Source organism: Athalia rosae, chromosome 4 (assembly GCF_917208135.1).
Source record: "Athalia rosae chromosome 4, iyAthRosa1.1, whole genome shotgun sequence".
NCBI classification, from domain to species: domain Eukaryota; kingdom Metazoa; phylum Arthropoda; class Insecta; order Hymenoptera; family Athaliidae; genus Athalia; species Athalia rosae.
Genome location: NC_064029.1, coordinates 4473916 through 4492446, shown reverse-complemented (window position 1 = coordinate 4492446; position 18531 = coordinate 4473916). Strand labels below are relative to the sequence as shown.

Here is an 18531-nt window from a genome sequence, read left to right as displayed (position 1 = left end):
GAATAATTGAATGATAGAATTAACAGAAACGCGTATGATTAGTCCTGCTAGGATCCAGTTGCTCTAACTATCATACTACGAATGAATATACATGATTGAATGCATGCACATGATGAGGCACCCGGACTCGGAACACCTCCTCGGGTTTCCTGTTCTCCTGATACAAATACCTACTTTTCGGCAAACTTTCAATTTTCAGGGCCGGTATTCCAGAGATCTGCATTATCGCTTCTTGTTTGAGTGAAAGCATGAATGAATGATTGAATGCACAGGCAGGCATGTGACGAGTGTTGCGAACGAACGGTTGCTTGCTCTGTCTAGCATACTAGGATCAAATGCACAGGATTGAAGGCATGCATAGAACGAGGCACCAGGTCTAGGAATACCTCCTCGGTTTTTCTGTTCTCCTAATGGAAAAATAAATTTTTGGCCCTACTTTTTTATTTTCTAAGACCTCTACCAAGCGCTTGCAATTATTCATTTCTCCTTGTATCGGAGAATAATTGAATGATAGAATTAACAGAAACGCGTATGATTAGTCCTGCTAGGATCCAGTTGCTCTAACTATCATACTACGAATGAATATACATGATTGAATGCATGCACATGATGAGGCACCCGGACTCGGAACACCTCCTCGGGTTTCCTGTTCTCCTGATACAAATACCTACTTTTCGGCAAACTTTCAATTTTCAGGGCCGGTATTCCAGAGATCTGCATTATCGCTTCTTGTTTGAGTGAAAGCATGAATGAATGATTGAATGCACAGGCAGGCATGTGACGAGTGTTGCGAACGAACGGTTGCTTGCTCTGTCTCGCATACTAGGATCAAATGCACAGGATTGAAGGCATGCATAGAACGAGGCACCAGGTCTAGGAATACCTCCTCGGTTTTTCTGTTCTCCTAATGGAAAAATAAATTTTTGGCCCTACTTTTTTATTTTCTAAGACCTCTACCAAGCGCTTGCAATTATTCATTTCTCCTTGTATCGGAGAATAATTGAATGATAGAATTAACAGAAACGCGTATGATTAGTCCTGCTAGGATCCAGTTGCTCTAACTATCATACTACGAATGAATATACATGATTGAATGCATGCACATGATGAGGCACCCGGACTCGGAACACCTCCTCGGGTTTCCTGTTCTCCTGATACAAATACCTACTTTTCGGCAAACTTTCAATTTTCAGGGCCGGTATTCCAGAGATCTGCATTATCGCTTCTTGTTTGAGTGAAAGCATGAATGAATGATTGAATGCACAGGCAGGCATGTGACGAGTGTTGCGAACGAACGGTTGCTTGCTCTGTCTAGCATACTAGGATCAAATGCACAGGATTGAAGGCATGCATAGAACGAGGCACCAGGTCTAGGAATACCTCCTCGGTTTTTCTGTTCTCCTAATGGAAAAATAAATTTTTGGCCCTACTTTTTTATTTTCTAAGACCTCTACCAAGCGCTTGCAATTATTCATTTCTCCTTGTATCGGAGAATAATTGAATGATAGAATTAACAGAAACGCGTATGATTAGTCCTGCTAGGATCCAGTTGCTCTAACTATCATACTACGAATGAATATACATGATTGAATGCATGCACATGATGAGGCACCCGGACTCGGAACACCTCCTCGGGTTTCCTGTTCTCCTGATACAAATACCTACTTTTCGGCAAACTTTCAATTTTCAGGGCCGGTATTCCAGAGATCTGCATTATCGCTTCTTGTTTGAGTGAAAGCATGAATGAATGATTGAATGCACAGGCAGGCATGTGACGAGTGTTGCGAACGAACGGTTGCTTGCTCTGTCTAGCATACTAGGATCAAATGCACAGGATTGAAGGCATGCATAGAACGAGGCACCAGGTCTAGGAATACCTCCTCGGTTTTTCCGTTCTCCTGATACCAAAAAAAAATTTCGAAAGAGATTCTATACACAGGATCGAATGCATACACAGTATCGACTGCATACACAGGATCAGGCACCCGGTCTCGGAATACCCCCTCGGTTTTTCTGTTCTCCTGATACAAAAATTAATTTTTGCCCTAATTTTATCTCCCAGGACCTACATTCCAGCGCTGAAAATTTTTCTTTTTCTTCTTGTATCGATGAATTATTGAGTCATTGAATACACAGACAGGCATTTTTCATGTCATTTATTGATAGATTATGAAATGTCATTCATCGTAATGTTACAACAATTTCATGAACACATTCACACAGTGGGCTATTATTTACAATACATTTGATTACAAAATAACTTTGTTTCAAAATTACGTTAAGTTATACCCATGCTATTTACGCATCTCATACACACTAGTATAGTTATAATAAATATGCATATAAAAATATTATTTCACATGAAACTCTCCTACGAATCAACGCGACGAATCGTCATCCCCTGAGTTCCTTCATTTCCTCCTATGTCTATTTACAAACTCGCGGTCAATATGTTTCATTGATGTGTAGCCAGTCGATTCAATTTAAATGATTGACACATTGTTACGCAGCTTTCGCCTATTGTTCACAACTTTTGCAACTATGAAGGCTACATTGCTGTATTCATCGTGTTCCTGTTTGGAGTCCTCTTTGACGGTTCTTCTTCGAAACTTCGAGGAATCTTATTAAAATCTTCTTCGTAATCCACTTCCGCTTCTCCGTGGACAGAATCTTTCCTGTAACGATAATAAGCATTTCGGTAAAATATTTCCATCAAGCCAAAGCCACGACCAACACATCTTATCGATGGCAATCAACATTCGATTAGCTAAGATATTTGGTAATGATACGCTACTCAAGCCAAACGAATAATGAGTACACACGTCATCATGCCCGTGAATTATGTGTAATTATTTGTTCGTGACTTCCTAATGATAAATTGGCCACATAATCGACTCACGTGTATTTATTCGAAGACGGTAAGAAGAGCGATTTTGGGCACGCCTTGAAGTATGGCCAGCATTCTCTGTGCGATTTTCCTGTTTCTTCCGCCTCGACGTAATCTTTCATAAGGTCAGCGAAGGGAGATTTACTCGCGCTGAAATCATACGTGAGAAAAAAATTAATTAGCGACGAATAGATTGTCTGGTATGATTTATTACGAATGTTCGTAGTAAATCGTTCCAATCTTTATGCCGTTTCGGTTTATGAAAATAAAAAAAATTTTCCTCACATTCGAAAATAGTTTTCAATGAATTATATATACACTCACGTGAAGAATAGCCTTATAATTTCTCCAACGAAGCCAAAATTGTCCAAGGGATGTCCGTGTACTTCGCATATCGCTCGTAAGACACATGCCCTACCATCCATTCCGAATTGGCTGAGCACATCTTCGGCTATTCCGTAAAGAAGTGCACGTTCACCGCCTTGGAAAGCATTTTTTGGCACTTCTGGAGCATCGCGTTTTTGAAGTCTATGTTTCATGAAGGAGGCGATGAAGTCCCCGAGAGCCATTCCTGCTTCTCGACTTTGGAAGGCCCTGCTAAAAACTGGCGGCAAATCTCCGTACGGATTCTCGTTGTCCGTGAGTCCCAGCTTATCAAAGTCAACTGCGACGAGCCAAAGTAGAAATTTGAAATGCGAGTTCCGATCACAAAATCAAAATGAAGCGAGAATAATGAATAATACTCACTGGTGAACGGAAAACTCATCGACATATTGCTGAGAAATCCGTAGGGTGGATACCTCACAAAAGGTAAAAGAATCGTCGGGGTTATCGTCATCACGGTGCCAGGAGGTAGTGCGATTCTTCCGTCGTTCGTTATCCACAAAAATCGCTTCTCCCGGTGATGAACCTGAGCCTGGGCATCTGAAGCAACGTCAGCTTCGCCGGGATGACTTTGAGGCGCCGATTCGTGTAGAATAACCATCAGACAGCAGAGTAACGAGAAGTTCGGTAACATCTTGTCTAAAATACCAAAAGTCTGTTCGTGTATAACTGACGACTTGACGCCCCATGACGTTAACAAAAAAAGGAAAGATGTAAAAATAAAACCACATCGCAAATTTCAGATCTCCGTTACGTGATATGAGCATTCATTATTATTTAATGTTTTCGTGGCACACTTAGCGCTCATTGGAATTAATATGCGGATGATCTTAGCCCGAAGGTTTAAGATTATTACAGACGTTAGGTTGTCTTAAGTCAATTAATGATGACGAATTGGGGTAAGAAAAGGAGGTAAAAAAGAACGTGTAAGGTAGGTGCGTGCCTCGCAGATTCGATATAATTTGCGAAGGACAATCAAATCTAGATCGTTACGTAGCGGTCAATGATCGCGATTCTACCAACGGACCAGAATGGTTCTTTCTTGAATTCGTACGAACAGACGTATAATTAGATAGGAATTCCGATCCGATTATTATTCTTTTCATCATGACCACTCGACTCCGAATCGGGTGACCTCGAGTCCCAATTTTTCTTTCCTCTCTTGTCACCTTACTCTTCGGACTCGTAGAACCGGCCCATGTATACCTATGCAGCCTTTGAATATTAGGGTGCAGATAAAAACCAACGATTCGTATTTTTTACAAGAATATAAAATTGTGCAGAGAAATGAATTCTGAAAAGATTTATCCGGGGTGATTTTGATTAGCTGATATCCGATCGGGCGAGCTTTGCGATCTACAAGGAGGGTTCGTTTTATCGCGTCTGCAGAATCGCGCGTGGCCTGACCCCGCGCGCTGTGACATTATGCCCCAAATTAGTAGATCCAAGTGTCGACATCAACCATCGGGCCGTGGCGATGCAGTTAAGCGAGGTAAGATAAAGCTATAGTACACATATGACCAGTAGATTCCAGCTGTGAGATAAAGCCGGTCGAGTCCAGCCGGTCTCTTCTGCAGATTACCAGTTTTCCGTATACTGCACTCTATAACCGCGGACATGAATGAACTCGAGGTACGCCTCCCAAGAAAAGTCGCACGATTGTTTTTCAACAATCTTATGTCGCATAAGAAAGAAAAACGATAAAATAAAACGGGACACTCTGCCCTGCTTCAGCCTGGAGGTATGAAAAAAAAAAAAAGGTTGAAGAGTGCAAATCTGAGTTGGATCATCAATTATTATATGCCATGGCGCTAAACGCTTGCGGTCGGATTCTGTGAAGAACCAATTTCTTTGAATTTGTGATGTACGTACATCTATAAACGCGCATATTTTATTAGCCCAATAATTTACGTTGATTGAACTAACCAGTGTTCCACTTTTGAGTAGCAACAACAACAAAAAAAAGACCGACGCCCAATTACGAAGGCGTTGAGTAGCGAAAAATTGTATCGCAAAAATAAAAAGAAACATCTCGCTTTGAATACATGTGTGTATACGAATTGGGTGCCCAAAATTTCTGGTGCAAAAAGTGCGCAATCTTCAGGGTTTTGCCCATGGTTTTGCCGTTACGTCTTAGGGGCCTGGAGGCAGCGTTTTGGTTCACGCGACAGGCCTGGTCTATCCATTTTAATTCGCCAATCTTCGCGATCTCGACTGTTCCGACATGTGGCTTATCGCGCACTTTACACGGATATTCTTTTTTCAAATGGATGAACGAATTCTTCTCTTATTTTTTTTTTTTTTTTCTTTCTTTTTTCACCGAGAAAACCAGTTTGGATCAATATACATACATTCTTTGACCGAAAACCTCAAATCGGCCGTCGGACGAAAATCCTGACGAGATATTCCGAGATTTGAACGCTATAAATATATTTATGACGCGCGACCCGGAATATCCTTCGCTTTTTTGGAAGGATGTTTATAGTTGTGGATGAATTACAAGCTATTTCGATATTTACCGGTAGATTGGGGCTCCTAAGTAGCGTTATGATATAAATAGCGAATAATTTGACGTCAAAGAATCGCAACGATAATTATTTGAAGGCGTTCAATAATAATTTCCAACTGTCTACATTATGCAGGTGAAATACTCGTGAACCCCATAGCTCGAGGAACACAAGTAAGCCGCAACTTGGCGGCGTACGATTTTTGCCTTCGATAAAACGTGTCCATTATGACGATTATATCGCTGACATTTATCTATGTATATCTATGTAATAGAAAACTAGGATACTTTACGATTCAAGAATCTAGTGGGACAAGATCGTCATCCGTAATATATACACATATACCTGTATACACAAAATATTTTATCCGCTGAACGGGAGATTTGGTTTATCGAACACCCGTTCAGTTTGCAGTCGCAGTTATATAATGAGTCGGCTAGCGGGTTTAGCGTTTCGTTGATGATTTTTTCAGAAAAAAAAAAAATGAAAACCTGCTCCAAGAAAAGGCGGCTGTACATGCGATTAACGAAACCCACATAATTAGTCGTTGGATTAAATTGACCTCGATCCAGCAGCGCGAAAAGTTAAGGGAAACAGGGGCAGTACCGTTCGTAGGACATTAGAATAAGCACATCATACGGCGATCACTTTTACTTGCGAAAGTAATCCCTCCGGTCTAGTGCTTTGGAGTTGCACAACTGGACCATCAGGATCATGTCACACGTTTTCATATAGGAAACTAGATTCTCCCACTCAGGGGATCCTATTGGTGTACATTATTTTCCCATTAGTGGCAATTCATTCCAGTGAGAAATGCATCGGATAATCGACTGACTCTCTTCTCCCGGATGTTTTATTACAAAAGCAAAAAGATTACTTGTGTGTAGAAAAATTGCCACCTCAGGTGCAGGCAACGTTAATTATCTGAGTCGGTTAAAATTCTGACCTGGTCAAAATGCCGGCGAACGTCACCCTCTCTTTCCGAATCATTGACCGAGAAAAATGAACGTCGGTTTCTGTACGATCTGGTTTCCGCTGGGGAATTTGAGAATATTTTTAATGAATTAAACATTCGGTACATAGAATCTTTGGTAGTCCACCGCAAGCTTGATCCCAAGAATCGATGACCCGATTACGAACGGGTTACCGCTGATTCAAGTGAACTAACAAAAGTAGGTATGTACTTGCGCCTTATGTATAACGCCCAAAGTATTATATGTATGTATAGCCGCCAGCTACGACCGTTACAACTTATACGTGATACTGTATACGTATAAATGTCGTGCTTTATTTTTAAAGTTATGTATACAAAAACAATAAATGAAACAAAAAAAAAACCTGCAACTCGCATCTTCGGAACACGTTTTCAGCCGAAGCACTCCCATATATCTATATACGCATTTTATATACCTTGCTGCAAGCTTCGGCTGATGTGCAACGTTTTATCAAAAACTTGTTGTGTAACGATCGTATCGAGTCCCATAATAATATATCACACCGTCGACCAGAATCAAGTTTTTCTTATTTCAAAAATCTTTTTTCACATAACGGTGATTAAAATGTATTTTAATGCACCGTCGTCAAAAAATAATGAGGCCGAAAGGCGGAAGGGTCCCAAGATTAAAATAGCTTCGTGATACCGAACACAACGTACGTACGTACCGTACGTACGTTTCTTACGATTGGATTAAAAATTCCAAAGCGATTTGCCAACAACGTAAAGAGATTTTCGTGTCGCGCGCGTTTACGAATACAAATGTTTGGCCCGCATTTGCAGACTCGATCGGGTGAAACGGAGGGCCGCGCGAGGAAAAAAAAAATAGAAAAAAAAAGTGGGGAAAAAAATAAAGAAGGAGAAGGTGTTCGAGGGGACACACGATACGGACATCCTATGGGTACATCGAAGGCTCTTTATAACGCGGATATACATTACATCGCCATAATTAGGATCGGGTGCACCAACGACGCGACTCAACGATCAATTGAGTTCAGCTCGGGATATTTTTCTGCTTTTTTTTTCTCCAATTTTTTTTGTTTTTTATTCTTTTTCTGGGGGGGAACCGTTAGTCGGCGTAACTCTCGCCCCTGGTCCTGCCGCGAGTATAGGTACGGCTGGGTTGTTAGCCCGGCGTACCGAATCGGAGCCGAAAAATATTATCGTCATTTCGGTCCACGCAGATGCGGAGGGTTACATGAGTTACGCCACTTCTCGATCGTTATTTATTCACGGTACGCCGTCCTCGCCGCGAGGATCTTGAAAACTGCGGTGTTATCCCGAAAAGGGGACGCACAACGTGCAGGAGGTATAGTTTTCAAAAAATTTATCCATCGAATTCTGATTCCGTAATATTTTACAGTTTTTCATCGAGGACTTGAAACCAGAGACGACGGTCTACCGGTTTCTCTACAACCCTATCACGTCGTATCCGCAAAAAGTGCATATTCGAAGTCGATCACAGATTTCCGCCGATCATTTGCGGAGAGACACGCGCGGTGGTCGTCGTCTTTACGTACAGGTAGGTACATACTTGTACGTATACGTACGTACGTAATACCGACTTTTCACTACCGCTAGAGTCACCGCGACCGCGATCCCCGAAGACGTGTATGGTGTAAGTCCACGTACAAATATATATATATATATATATATACGAGTACATAAGATACGTGCCGATGCAAGTGCGGTACAGAAGTCCTTGAGATGACCGGACGGTAGTCCTATATAGATGTGTATATACATATAGGTATACGCAACGCGGTATCAATCTTCAACGGAGGGGAATGAACTGCATCGTGAGGTGCACGGTATTACGTACGTGCATCTACCTCTTCCCCACCTGCGTGTTGGCGAGATTTAAGATCTCGAGATCGATAAGATTGTATTGGTGCGGAGCTCAGGGCAGCACGCGTTAAAGCGCGGATGAATCGGTACAGGGTTAATTTGAGTCACGCCACGTTCCGAAAAGTTCATCGGTTCCAAGGGGATCGTTGTACGTATACCATATAAATATGCGCTCCGAAGTGACGGAGTTACTTAAACATGCGGCTCACTACTCATCCTCATTATCCCTCGCGACATGTCGCGCTCGCACGATATCCCATTGGGTGTGCGTATATAAAGGTGTTTGGTGCGGAGAGAAAGTTTTTTTTTCTATCATACGTACGCAAAGTTTTAATTCTAGCTGCACGTATAACGCGCATAAAATCGGGGTGGTATAATTATGGGCGGTATGTAGAAGTACGGTACGTGACGCAGTTGGATAAAATTGAAATAGAAGCTTCAGTAATCGATTTCAACGAATTAGAACGCCTGTGCACGCACTTTGCTGGAGTTCGATAAAAATCTTCAATGCGACGAATCGGAAAATCTCTGCGGCGGTCGATCGGAATTTGGCGAGTGCAAAAAACGCGAACGCTGCGTATTCCGGTAGAATGTGGTTTCCGGTAGCAGCAAAAGTGGGGTTTCTAAAAAGTTCAGAGTTCGGATAAGATCGCCCTCATCTTACTCCCCCCCCCCCCCGGTGAATCCAGAAACCGTTGCAAAATTTGGGGAATAATGGTTTTTTTATTTAAAAATATTTTATGGTAAACGAGGCGTGCAGGAATTCGTGGTCATTGTTATCGCACCGCGGACACTCAATGAAAACGGAGGATCGTTCGAAATTTAAAATTCATATCATTCGGTATACGTCGTTTACCGTTCGATCGTTATACGTACGACGAATGAAAAAAAGGAAATAAAGGATGAAAAATAAATAAATGATCGTATATCACTTCCCACCACTAAAAGCCATCCTAATTACCTAATTATTTCGCACCACTGACACGGTGCGCGTTTTCCGTTAGAGACAAGCGATATGGATACGACGTGAAGAATTTATGGCACGATCTATCTAATGCTAATCGCTGTAAAGTTGGCAGTCACGCGAATCATAATATTAACCGTCGTCTGAGTCGGCTGGATATCTGCTGGATCTGCGATTTACCGAGTTTCGAATGATTTTTTCTTTTCTCTTTTAAAATCCCCCGTTTGTTTGATCTATAATTCGTGACTCGGGGGATTAAAGAGCGCGCGTTGTACACACGTAGCTACTAATCGTCGTCATTCTGACAAATCATAATCGCGATCGAGACTCGGGGAAAATTATCCTCATGACGAAGAGCAGTTTGTAAAGTTGAGAACGAAAGCTAAACCGAAAGCGTTCAACTGAACCTTGGGTCAAACCAACTGGATTAAGTACCTAATAAAAAATTACGATTAATGCATTTTACTTTTGCTTTATATGAAACGAACTTACACGCTCGAACGGCGTCCATCGTAAAAGTGAATGAGCTAGGCCTGGTTTATACCCCAATTTCTCTAGATTTTTGGATAGAACAGAAAAAAATCACCGAACTCTGCTAGACGATCAATCGAGCTTTTCCAGCTTCCATTTAATTGACTCGCGAGTAGAATGAAGAATTTGTTGAAATTATCACGTGGGAAAGATTACGGTACGTGTAATTAGACATTCATCCACGTTATTCGCCATGCGATTACACGTGAATTATTTCTTTTTTTTTTGTGTTTTAAAATACCGACTAGTCTTGAGAATCAAAATATGTGAATGGGAATATAGCCCCACTATGCACGACTTGTTACATTAATCGTACATCCAGTTCACTTTTGATATGTAGAAAAAAAATAAACGAAGAGAAATTGAAAAAAAGAACTCGCTTTGAAATTCACCTCCCCATTCATATCCTCCGCAGGAGCGAACGAAGAGACAAAAGTTCGAAGTGATTTTTTTCAGATGATTCTCCATCTCGATGACATTCGAGAGGAAATATTATTTTCATACAGGCATACCATACACTATGTTCATCTGGTGTGTGCTGTTTATGCAAAATCTAGCGAACTAGTCGTAGTTAATAATTTGCGGCTGCCTAGAAATGGAAGCACACGATGCAAAGCTGTCATTATCCAAGTTTATTCAACCGCGTTCATTACACCTGCATGTAACGTACGTTCCTTATACAACTGGCGGACTGCAGATGACGGTCAACGTCAACGAGTGATTTTTTATTTTTTAACAATTTATCCAACGGTCACCGGCGAAGCTCGTGGAACGTGACAATTTATCGATGTATGCCGATACGTATTCTAAAAATAATTAGTTACTTCCCTCCCGTACGAGAATTTATAATCCGCAAGAGGAAATTCTTTTCTCACATCTAACGAGGAGAAAAATATTTTACACAGGTATACTCACCTGCCTTATTAGTGAAAGAAGAAAAAGAGCAAAAAACAGTCAATAAAAAAATCTATGAATATTACCTTCGTGAGTTGATATAAAGGTTGGATCTTGATGCAGGTGTATTACGGTGATGTATAGCGTAGTGTGGTGAGTTCACCAAGATGTGGAGTAAGTTTGATGGACGCTGAGTAAGAGGGCTATGGGCATAATTGCAAACTCAACGCGCTATAATTTGTGTACTTATTTTAGTCTGTTTCGTACGATGTTATTCAAGTTATTAGGTTTAAAGAATCCTGATAAAAATGTCCCATTTACTAATAAATTGACTTAATCATTCCATGGAACATCGTCGTACACTGTACTGTACCATACACTGTTTCATCGATGATTCTGATTTTTTGAGTTTCGATTTTTTTTTTTCTTTTTAGATGCAACCGATCAAATATTTAAATTCACAATAAATATATATATATAAATATATAAATATAACAAATCCGTAAATTGACTTGTTCACAATTTAAATTATACTCAGTGGCACGATGGAAGAATTTGGAATTTTTTTTAATAATAAGATTAACCAAATAATAGCTTAATGTAGTCTGATTGATTTTATTAATTATTTTTTTTAGTTACTTCGTTTAAATACTCATAATGATACTCCGGTGTATGATTTATGCTTAGATTTCATCGCGCGACTGCAATTTATGCGACAGGAATTCCGACTGACGAAATATTCTCGAGTCTTTCCTTTGAAAGTTGAACGAATTTTGATAAAAACCGACTCGATTTGAAATTAATGTTTATATTATAGATATGATTCGTGGACAACAGCAGCTTACCTACTGCACGCGTGGCTCTCATCCACGAGGCATAATCCTCTTCAGGAATCGATCCCCACCTAGTTCTGTTGCTTCTGCAGACTGTAACCACCACCACATCATCGTCTTCGACCTCAGATCCCGAGCCAGCTACCACAATCATTCAATTATTCATCAGGCTTCGCGCTTCGCTGATATCTGGCCAACTAATGTAGTACGAAACGTACAGACGAACTGTCTTCATTCTGATTTATTGTCACACTAATTGCCAGACGAGCAGGTAATACCCAATAAGTCCCACCCTGAAAGTTGGAATCTTAGAAATTTCGGGAAGAAATCACCTTCGTGCGTTGTATTTAATTTGTAGAGAATAGAAATGATGAAAAAAAAAAATCAAAGTAGTTTCGATTTGATGGTGACATGATATTTTCAACACCTGTCCGTTCTTTTTAATGCCTCATCTAAATAATCGAAGGGATGAGGGGGTTCTGAAAAAGTGTAATCATGAAAATGGATTGAATTAGCGTTAAAAGTATAATACGAATATATTTAAAATTCACAACATGCTTTATTGTAGGTCTGCGAATCGATAATAATAGCTTAATATATAATATCTCTAAGCCTAAATTACGTTAAGGACCTAGGCCTAAATACAATTACGAAAACAACCGTATATTATACCTATCATACCGCGATATAGTATTAGAGCAATTATATAATTGTATGATAAAATTATCACATGAATCAAAAATTGATTCTTTTCGCAGGGACTTCGTAAGCGTGAATTATTAAAACAAGTGAGTATGTTAAACATCATTAGCTCTGTTTTTCTTACATTTTTTTTTTGTTTTTTTTTTTTGCAAAGTTTTATTTTGCATTATTAAGTGATAAATAAAAAAAGAAAAAAGAAATCGAACAAACAACAACGATGAAACGATAGATACATGGAAAAACGTCAGATTATACTAAGTAAAGTTTACGAGCTTTGTTTTATCTGAATATTTCCATGTGAAATAAAGAAAGAAGTTATCAAGTAATCGCGGGGACTTGGGTATATAATATGGATATATATATATTCTCAGGAATACAGAACTTTACTTTAGATGCTCTCAAATACGAAGTTATCGCAATTGTATATTGGGCAACTTAGGACATTACAACAAATCGCTTACAAATTGAGACAAACAAGTGTGTGATTATCGACATAATGAGTCAATAACATATTAAATATGATTACTTGCAATTAATTGTAATTAACGATACGATCGTATGTCCTGTTTATGGCACCTGTACATACATACGCAACTCGAAACTTAAAACTACTCTTACTCATTAGTTAATTAACATTGTTTATTGTCTAACGATATATCATATTTATTTTCAAGAGCGAACCTCTTTTACTATGTGTGTGTGTATTTTTTTAACTTTTTTTTTTTTCAACCTTTTCTTCATTTTTTTATTAAACTAATAAATTATCAATAGTTGAGCGGTGTCTGCGTTTACTTTTCTTTCCTTCTTTTGCTCAAAAAGAGATTTAGATCTACCAGTGGCTTCTTGGTTTACTTATTTAGTCATTTATTCTTTCTGTTATCATCTATTTTTCTTCATAGAGCGCTATATTTGGTTGTGTGTACAGAATGATCGTCGCAAGATCCACTTCCTGGCACAAATTTGATGCACGATATATTTCATATATCATGCCCTTCCCTGTCGCTATTAGAATTAATTAACATTTAGTTCAGGTAAACAATTATCGTTACTGTTAATGAGGTTGTTTTTTCTCGTTTCCTTTTCTTTCTTTTTTTCCGTTTTTTTTTTTTTTAGTTTTTACGTGAATTTAATTCTCATTATTTTTATTACAAAAATTGCGTTTCTTGTATAAAAAAAAGTGTCAAAGTTGCATTGATAAGTTGACGCATTTGGGAAGAGCATTGTTTTTCAGTTGTCTGTTTAGTATTTTTTTTTTTCATCATTTTCTTTCAGTTTTACTTAAAAAATACTTAAAATGTAAATATTCACTTTATATAACGGATATAACCAGATCTACAATCGATTTACGTATAGTAAAGGTTACAACAAATGGTCGAACGATTTTCCATCTTCCATCGACGAACACGACGAGGCAATTTCAACTTCTGGAATATCGTACGACCTTTAATTACGGAAATGAAAGCAATCGATTATAAAATCGGTTATCCTTGGCTGTGGTTATGCCAAAAAGTCCTCTGAGAAAAGACTTCTGAAGAAGGCACCCTTGTGTCTGCTTATTTATATCAACGTATTCATTTGTAGTAACAATTGTTAATTTAAGGTATACAATAATTAAAAATTAAATCATTAGTTAGTGAGGTCGTCTGTATAACCGGGGTCTAGGAACTCTAGGGCGGGATGCCTTCTAAATATAGTTTTCATCTATAGCGATTTTAAAAATATTTTGGCTAAAAAAAAAAAAAAAATCCAGTTCGGCTTGTCTAGTATGCTACGTAGCTAGTAAAAAAGAGACATTCGCACTTTTAGCTATTTTTCTGCTATTTCTTTTCACTTTGTACCGCTATTATTTTACGTAAAATTTTTCTCCAATTATAATCTGTCCATATCAGCGTTAGCAGGAAAGAAAAAAGAATAGTTAACGCGGTGAAAATACGTCACAATGCAGGTGAATTGGATAGACTATAAGTGTGCATATAACAAACATGTTCAAGACACTTCAGACACTATGGCAGTGCGCACTGGTTAGAAGAAAAAAAAACTTAGTTTTTTCTTTTTTTTTTTCTACCTAGAACCACAAATCTCTTACATGTTTGATTATTTATATTCTTCTTTTCTTTAATCAACGTCTTTCGACTATTTTTATAATTATTAATAGATAACAATATTATTCCATTTAAATTTCTCGCCAATAATCAACAACCATATACCAGCAACGAACCGCATCGCACTTTTGTGTTTGAAAAATATTCACTTTATTTCACAAAAAAAAAAAAAGAAAAAAGAATGATATTTATGATATTCAGCGAAACTAGGGCTGCTTAAATGATTGATTATTAATAATGATCACTTTTCTTTGTGACAACGGGGGTGATATTTACACGGATTGTTTCTCTTCTCACATTGCTTTTTGTTTTCTTCGTTTTTTCGTGAGAAACGGTTATTCGATTATACACTTTTTTGTGTATATAACAATTATGTGCCAGCGTATAATCACAGACCAGTGAAAATCGCGTTCAAGATTTATAGATTTTTTAGCACTGTATGATAGGGAATCATCGGATCTGGTATTATATGCCAGAAATATTGTATAATAGTGTCATTGCTCAATTTATGCCAACACGAATAAGATTCACGCCATAAATTCAAAAGCTATTTATCTCATATTTGTTTAGCTATCACATTGCATATCATATGCCACGACCCACTTATTCGTAGTTTGATTTAACGAGAAAATAGATTAAGATGCTCGTTCATTTATAAGAAAATTTAGTTATAAAAATATCATCCCTCTAAGTACAGAAGAGTTACTGATCTGTGATTATACTTCCGACGCAGCCTTTCATCGTCAACTGATTCTATTTGGAGCTCTTTTCTCTGATAAAAACTAGGGCCTACACATCACTAAACTAAGACTATGTTTAACCTTAACAATCGTTATACTAAAATAAATTTGCATAGTAATTTGTACATTCAACAACTTCACTTGCCTCAGATAATTAACAGCGGACCCTAACTAATGGTCGCTACTTAATCCACACGTGTAGAAAAAAAAAATTAAAAAAAAAAAAAAATTGTAGACGAACGTCCACTCACACACACCTATTATCGAAATCTGATCGAAATCTGAATGGTCATTAATAATAAGTAATAGTTAAGTAAGTCTTTGGTGTTTGTACCAATTTTCCACGATATATAATATTTTTATATAACGGATAACAGTATTTTTCCCCCCCTATTTTTCTTGATTAAGAAGTATTTTTTCAACAATAAACGATTCAATACGGAGACGAAGTAAGTTGTTAATATTTTGACAGAACTTAAAACGCCATATTTTTAAGTATTCCTATATTATCCACGATTATTTTCAAACGTAGGATATAGGTTTGAGTAACTTTGGATCCTGTCAAGTCAATAAAGTATGGTGCTTATCGTTACGATTGCAATATCCACGTGATATGTCCGGTACGTATATAAATGCTGTTTAGGGTTCGAAGAGAGCCGCTGCTATATTCAACGACGAGGGCAACTACGGGCGTTTTATTTTCTGGCAAATACGAAATTCAAAACCACAATCGATATTCAATGAATATCATTTAGCTGTAAATCATAACTGTTCAGATAAACATGTAAATAAGAAGCTGTCTTGAGCATTATTTTATAACGGTCACAGTAATAATAATTTTTGTGAATTAATTAGTAGGATTTGGAAGAGAACGGATTGGATAATGTAGAACAAAGAAAAAAAAAAGAAAAGTATAGGATATATATAGTATACATGTATATGTAAGAGAAATCGAACACAAAGTCGTTAGAAATGATAAAATAATTAATCAATTGATCGCTTCTTTCAAACGAACAACGAGCGACCGATAATACGCGATAATATATCTATATGTATGCATATTTATCGGTGAATGAAGCAAAATTTAAAAAAAAAGAAAAAGAAAAAGAAAAAGAAAACGTTACACCCAATCGACCAGGAAACACTGTTTACAGAAAAAGTCATCACTCAGCAATCAGTTTAATTAAGTAATCAACCAATACCTCGCGTATTCAGTAATCACTTAATATCCTCGTAATTATAAACTAAATAACTGCGATATATGTTCCTCGTGACATTAGAAATAACTCTGCACCAGGACACTTTCATATTTTGATAAATGTACCAATCCCACATACCTAGCATTCGTTCTTGATATATACAGAATATCAAATATCCAAATATTATTGCTACAACAATTCCATGACGTTTTTAGCGCTCTATGCAACCATGGCAAATAAGAGCAGATAATTTAATAACTTAAGTCATGAATTCATGATATACATTTTTCATACTTCCTCCCTCTCTTTATATATCTTTCGTCGTCTTTTTTTTTTTTCATTTGAACAAAAATACGAATTTATTCTCGAGAAACACTATTAACGATGCGAGGAACATGATACAACCTATCAATGAAATTACCGTTCCCCTGAGGAAGATCTGGATTAAACTTTGTTTTTTTATTCATCTTTTCAACGACTTCAAACTGATCATGGCTCTGAGCGTACGTATCTGTGGATGAACATGTTTTCGTTTTTTTTATGTATCGCAAAAATTTTCTGCCGGCAGCCATTAGGAATTGGTGGTTCTAAATGCAACCTCCAAAGACATTAATCAACGGTTGTTTAACGCGCTGTGATATTTTTGTCAATGGTATGGCTTTGAAGAGTAATATTTTTTCGCTAACTGCGTTATAGCATTATGGAAGAAAAAGCATAGTAAATAAGGAAAACAACGATACTAATCACAACAAATTTGTGGCAAAATCTACCCGCAATACGGATCCTGCGTAAGAAAATAAACCCTTTGAAAAAAATTTCTCGGTTTAAGGTGACCTATTCATTAATGTATCGGCACGCAAAACTCTCTACTTCACCACTATGCACGGTCGCTGTTCCTCAAATTTTTACCATATCGAAGAATACGGTGAACGAAGAAATAAGTTTTCATCGTGTGAACAGCATTGTCCATATGATGGGCACTGATTTGAAAGTTTCGAGACTGTATAACCAGGGCTTTAATCACGCCTAAGACAATCCCACGCGTTGTAGTCTCCACCAGTCTCAAATATATTTGCTTAACAAAGCGTACATCGAAGTGACGAGGTAGTTGTTTTATTTCTACGGCTCGCATATTCTTTTCTTTTTATGCCGTGTTGAGATTTCCGTAAAAAGTTGCTCAGCATCATCTCTCATCGGACAATTTTTCCTCATTTTTTCAGCCGAAATTATTTTTTTCTTCTTCCTATCGTTTGCGTTGTGAGAAAAAGTAGAATCGGCCGATCGGGGGTTGATCCGTTTTTTTTTTAGTTTTTTTTAGCAGTGCCAAAACAAAAGTTTGATTATCGAGAAAATTATAAGTCAATTGAATAAAAGTTAGCATTTCCTTTTTTTCATCTTAACATCCGAGTTCAGCGGACAACCAGGTAAACCGATAATTCAGCCAACGCAGAGGCTTTCAATTTAAAGTCACTGTGCGGGAGGATGAATCTCAGGGCATTCAAATAACGAGTTGATCGCTGAACTACTGTCACTCCAACGTACGCCATGTTCGCAGTTAACACTCCTGCAGTATATATCATGCGAAGAAGAGGTGGCTAACGTTAAACTACAGTTCCTTCACGCTCTTTTTCTTGCTGCCTTACGGCCACCGCTGCCTCCACCAACAAATACAGGCACTTAAACTTGTCCTTGTCTTCTTCGGGAGGTGTCGGTGGTGGAGTTTCGTCGTTGTGCGGACTGTGCGTACTGTATACTTCTGTTTCATGTTGCACATCTGGTGTTGTTGTCAAATGCTGTCTAGGAGCGCTCCAATATGCAGCCTCACTTACGGTCGAGACGTGGTCATCCCTGCGGCAAAAAATACAAATACATACCATGTAAGTATCGCTTGTTAAAGACACGAAATCGTCAAAGAATGTTGGGTAAACATGTTAATTATTCATTGA

General features: G+C 38.1%; 2 protein-coding genes across 4 annotated transcripts in view; both read right to left on the bottom strand.

Annotated features, from left to right (window-relative positions):
• Nucleotides 1-2139: 2139 nt before the first annotated feature.
• On the bottom strand, nt 2140-12074 carry LOC105688930. 2 transcript variants are annotated; one of them, XM_048654021.1, is made up of 5 exons: nt 11855-12074; nt 3635-3910; nt 3212-3551; nt 2900-3037; nt 2140-2675 (listed from the first exon to the last, which is right to left on the bottom strand). In XM_048654021.1, exons 1-5 carry the CDS (start codon nt 11994-11996, stop codon nt 2549-2551), a joined length of 1023 nt encoding a protein of 340 aa, XP_048509978.1. In that variant the 5' UTR covers nt 11997-12074; the 3' UTR covers nt 2140-2548. The 2 variants fall into 2 exon arrangements, with proteins under 2 accessions (XP_048509978.1, XP_012260998.2); XM_012405575.3 differs by lacking the exon at nt 11855-12074 and adding an exon at nt 11096-11848.
• A 307-nt stretch (nt 12075-12381) lies between these two features.
• The window catches only part of LOC105688964 (homeobox protein TGIF2-like), a 72915-nt gene continuing 66765 nt past the window's right edge, over nt 12382-18531 (bottom strand). For both annotated transcript variants that reach the window (XM_048654020.1, XM_012405635.3), the window contains one exon: nt 12382-18433. In XM_048654020.1, the coding sequence (XP_048509977.1) occupies nt 18187-18433 (247 nt within the window). In that variant the 3' untranslated portion in view covers nt 12382-18186. The remainder of the gene's footprint in view (nt 18434-18531) is intronic.

Excerpts from the sequence above, each read along its gene's own strand:
- LOC105688930 (XM_048654021.1), bottom strand. The coding sequence starts at position 11,996 with ATGATTGTGGTAGCTGGCTCGGGATCTGAGGTCGAAGACGATGATGTG. Across the intron at positions 3,911-11,854 it reads GAGAGCCACGCGTGCAGTAG|ACAAGATGTTACCGAACTTC; the intron begins GTAAGCTGCTGT and ends TTGGTATTTTAG. Across the intron at positions 3,552-3,634 it reads GATGAGTTTTCCGTTCACCA|TTGACTTTGATAAGCTGGGA; the intron begins GTGAGTATTATT and ends GGCTCGTCGCAG.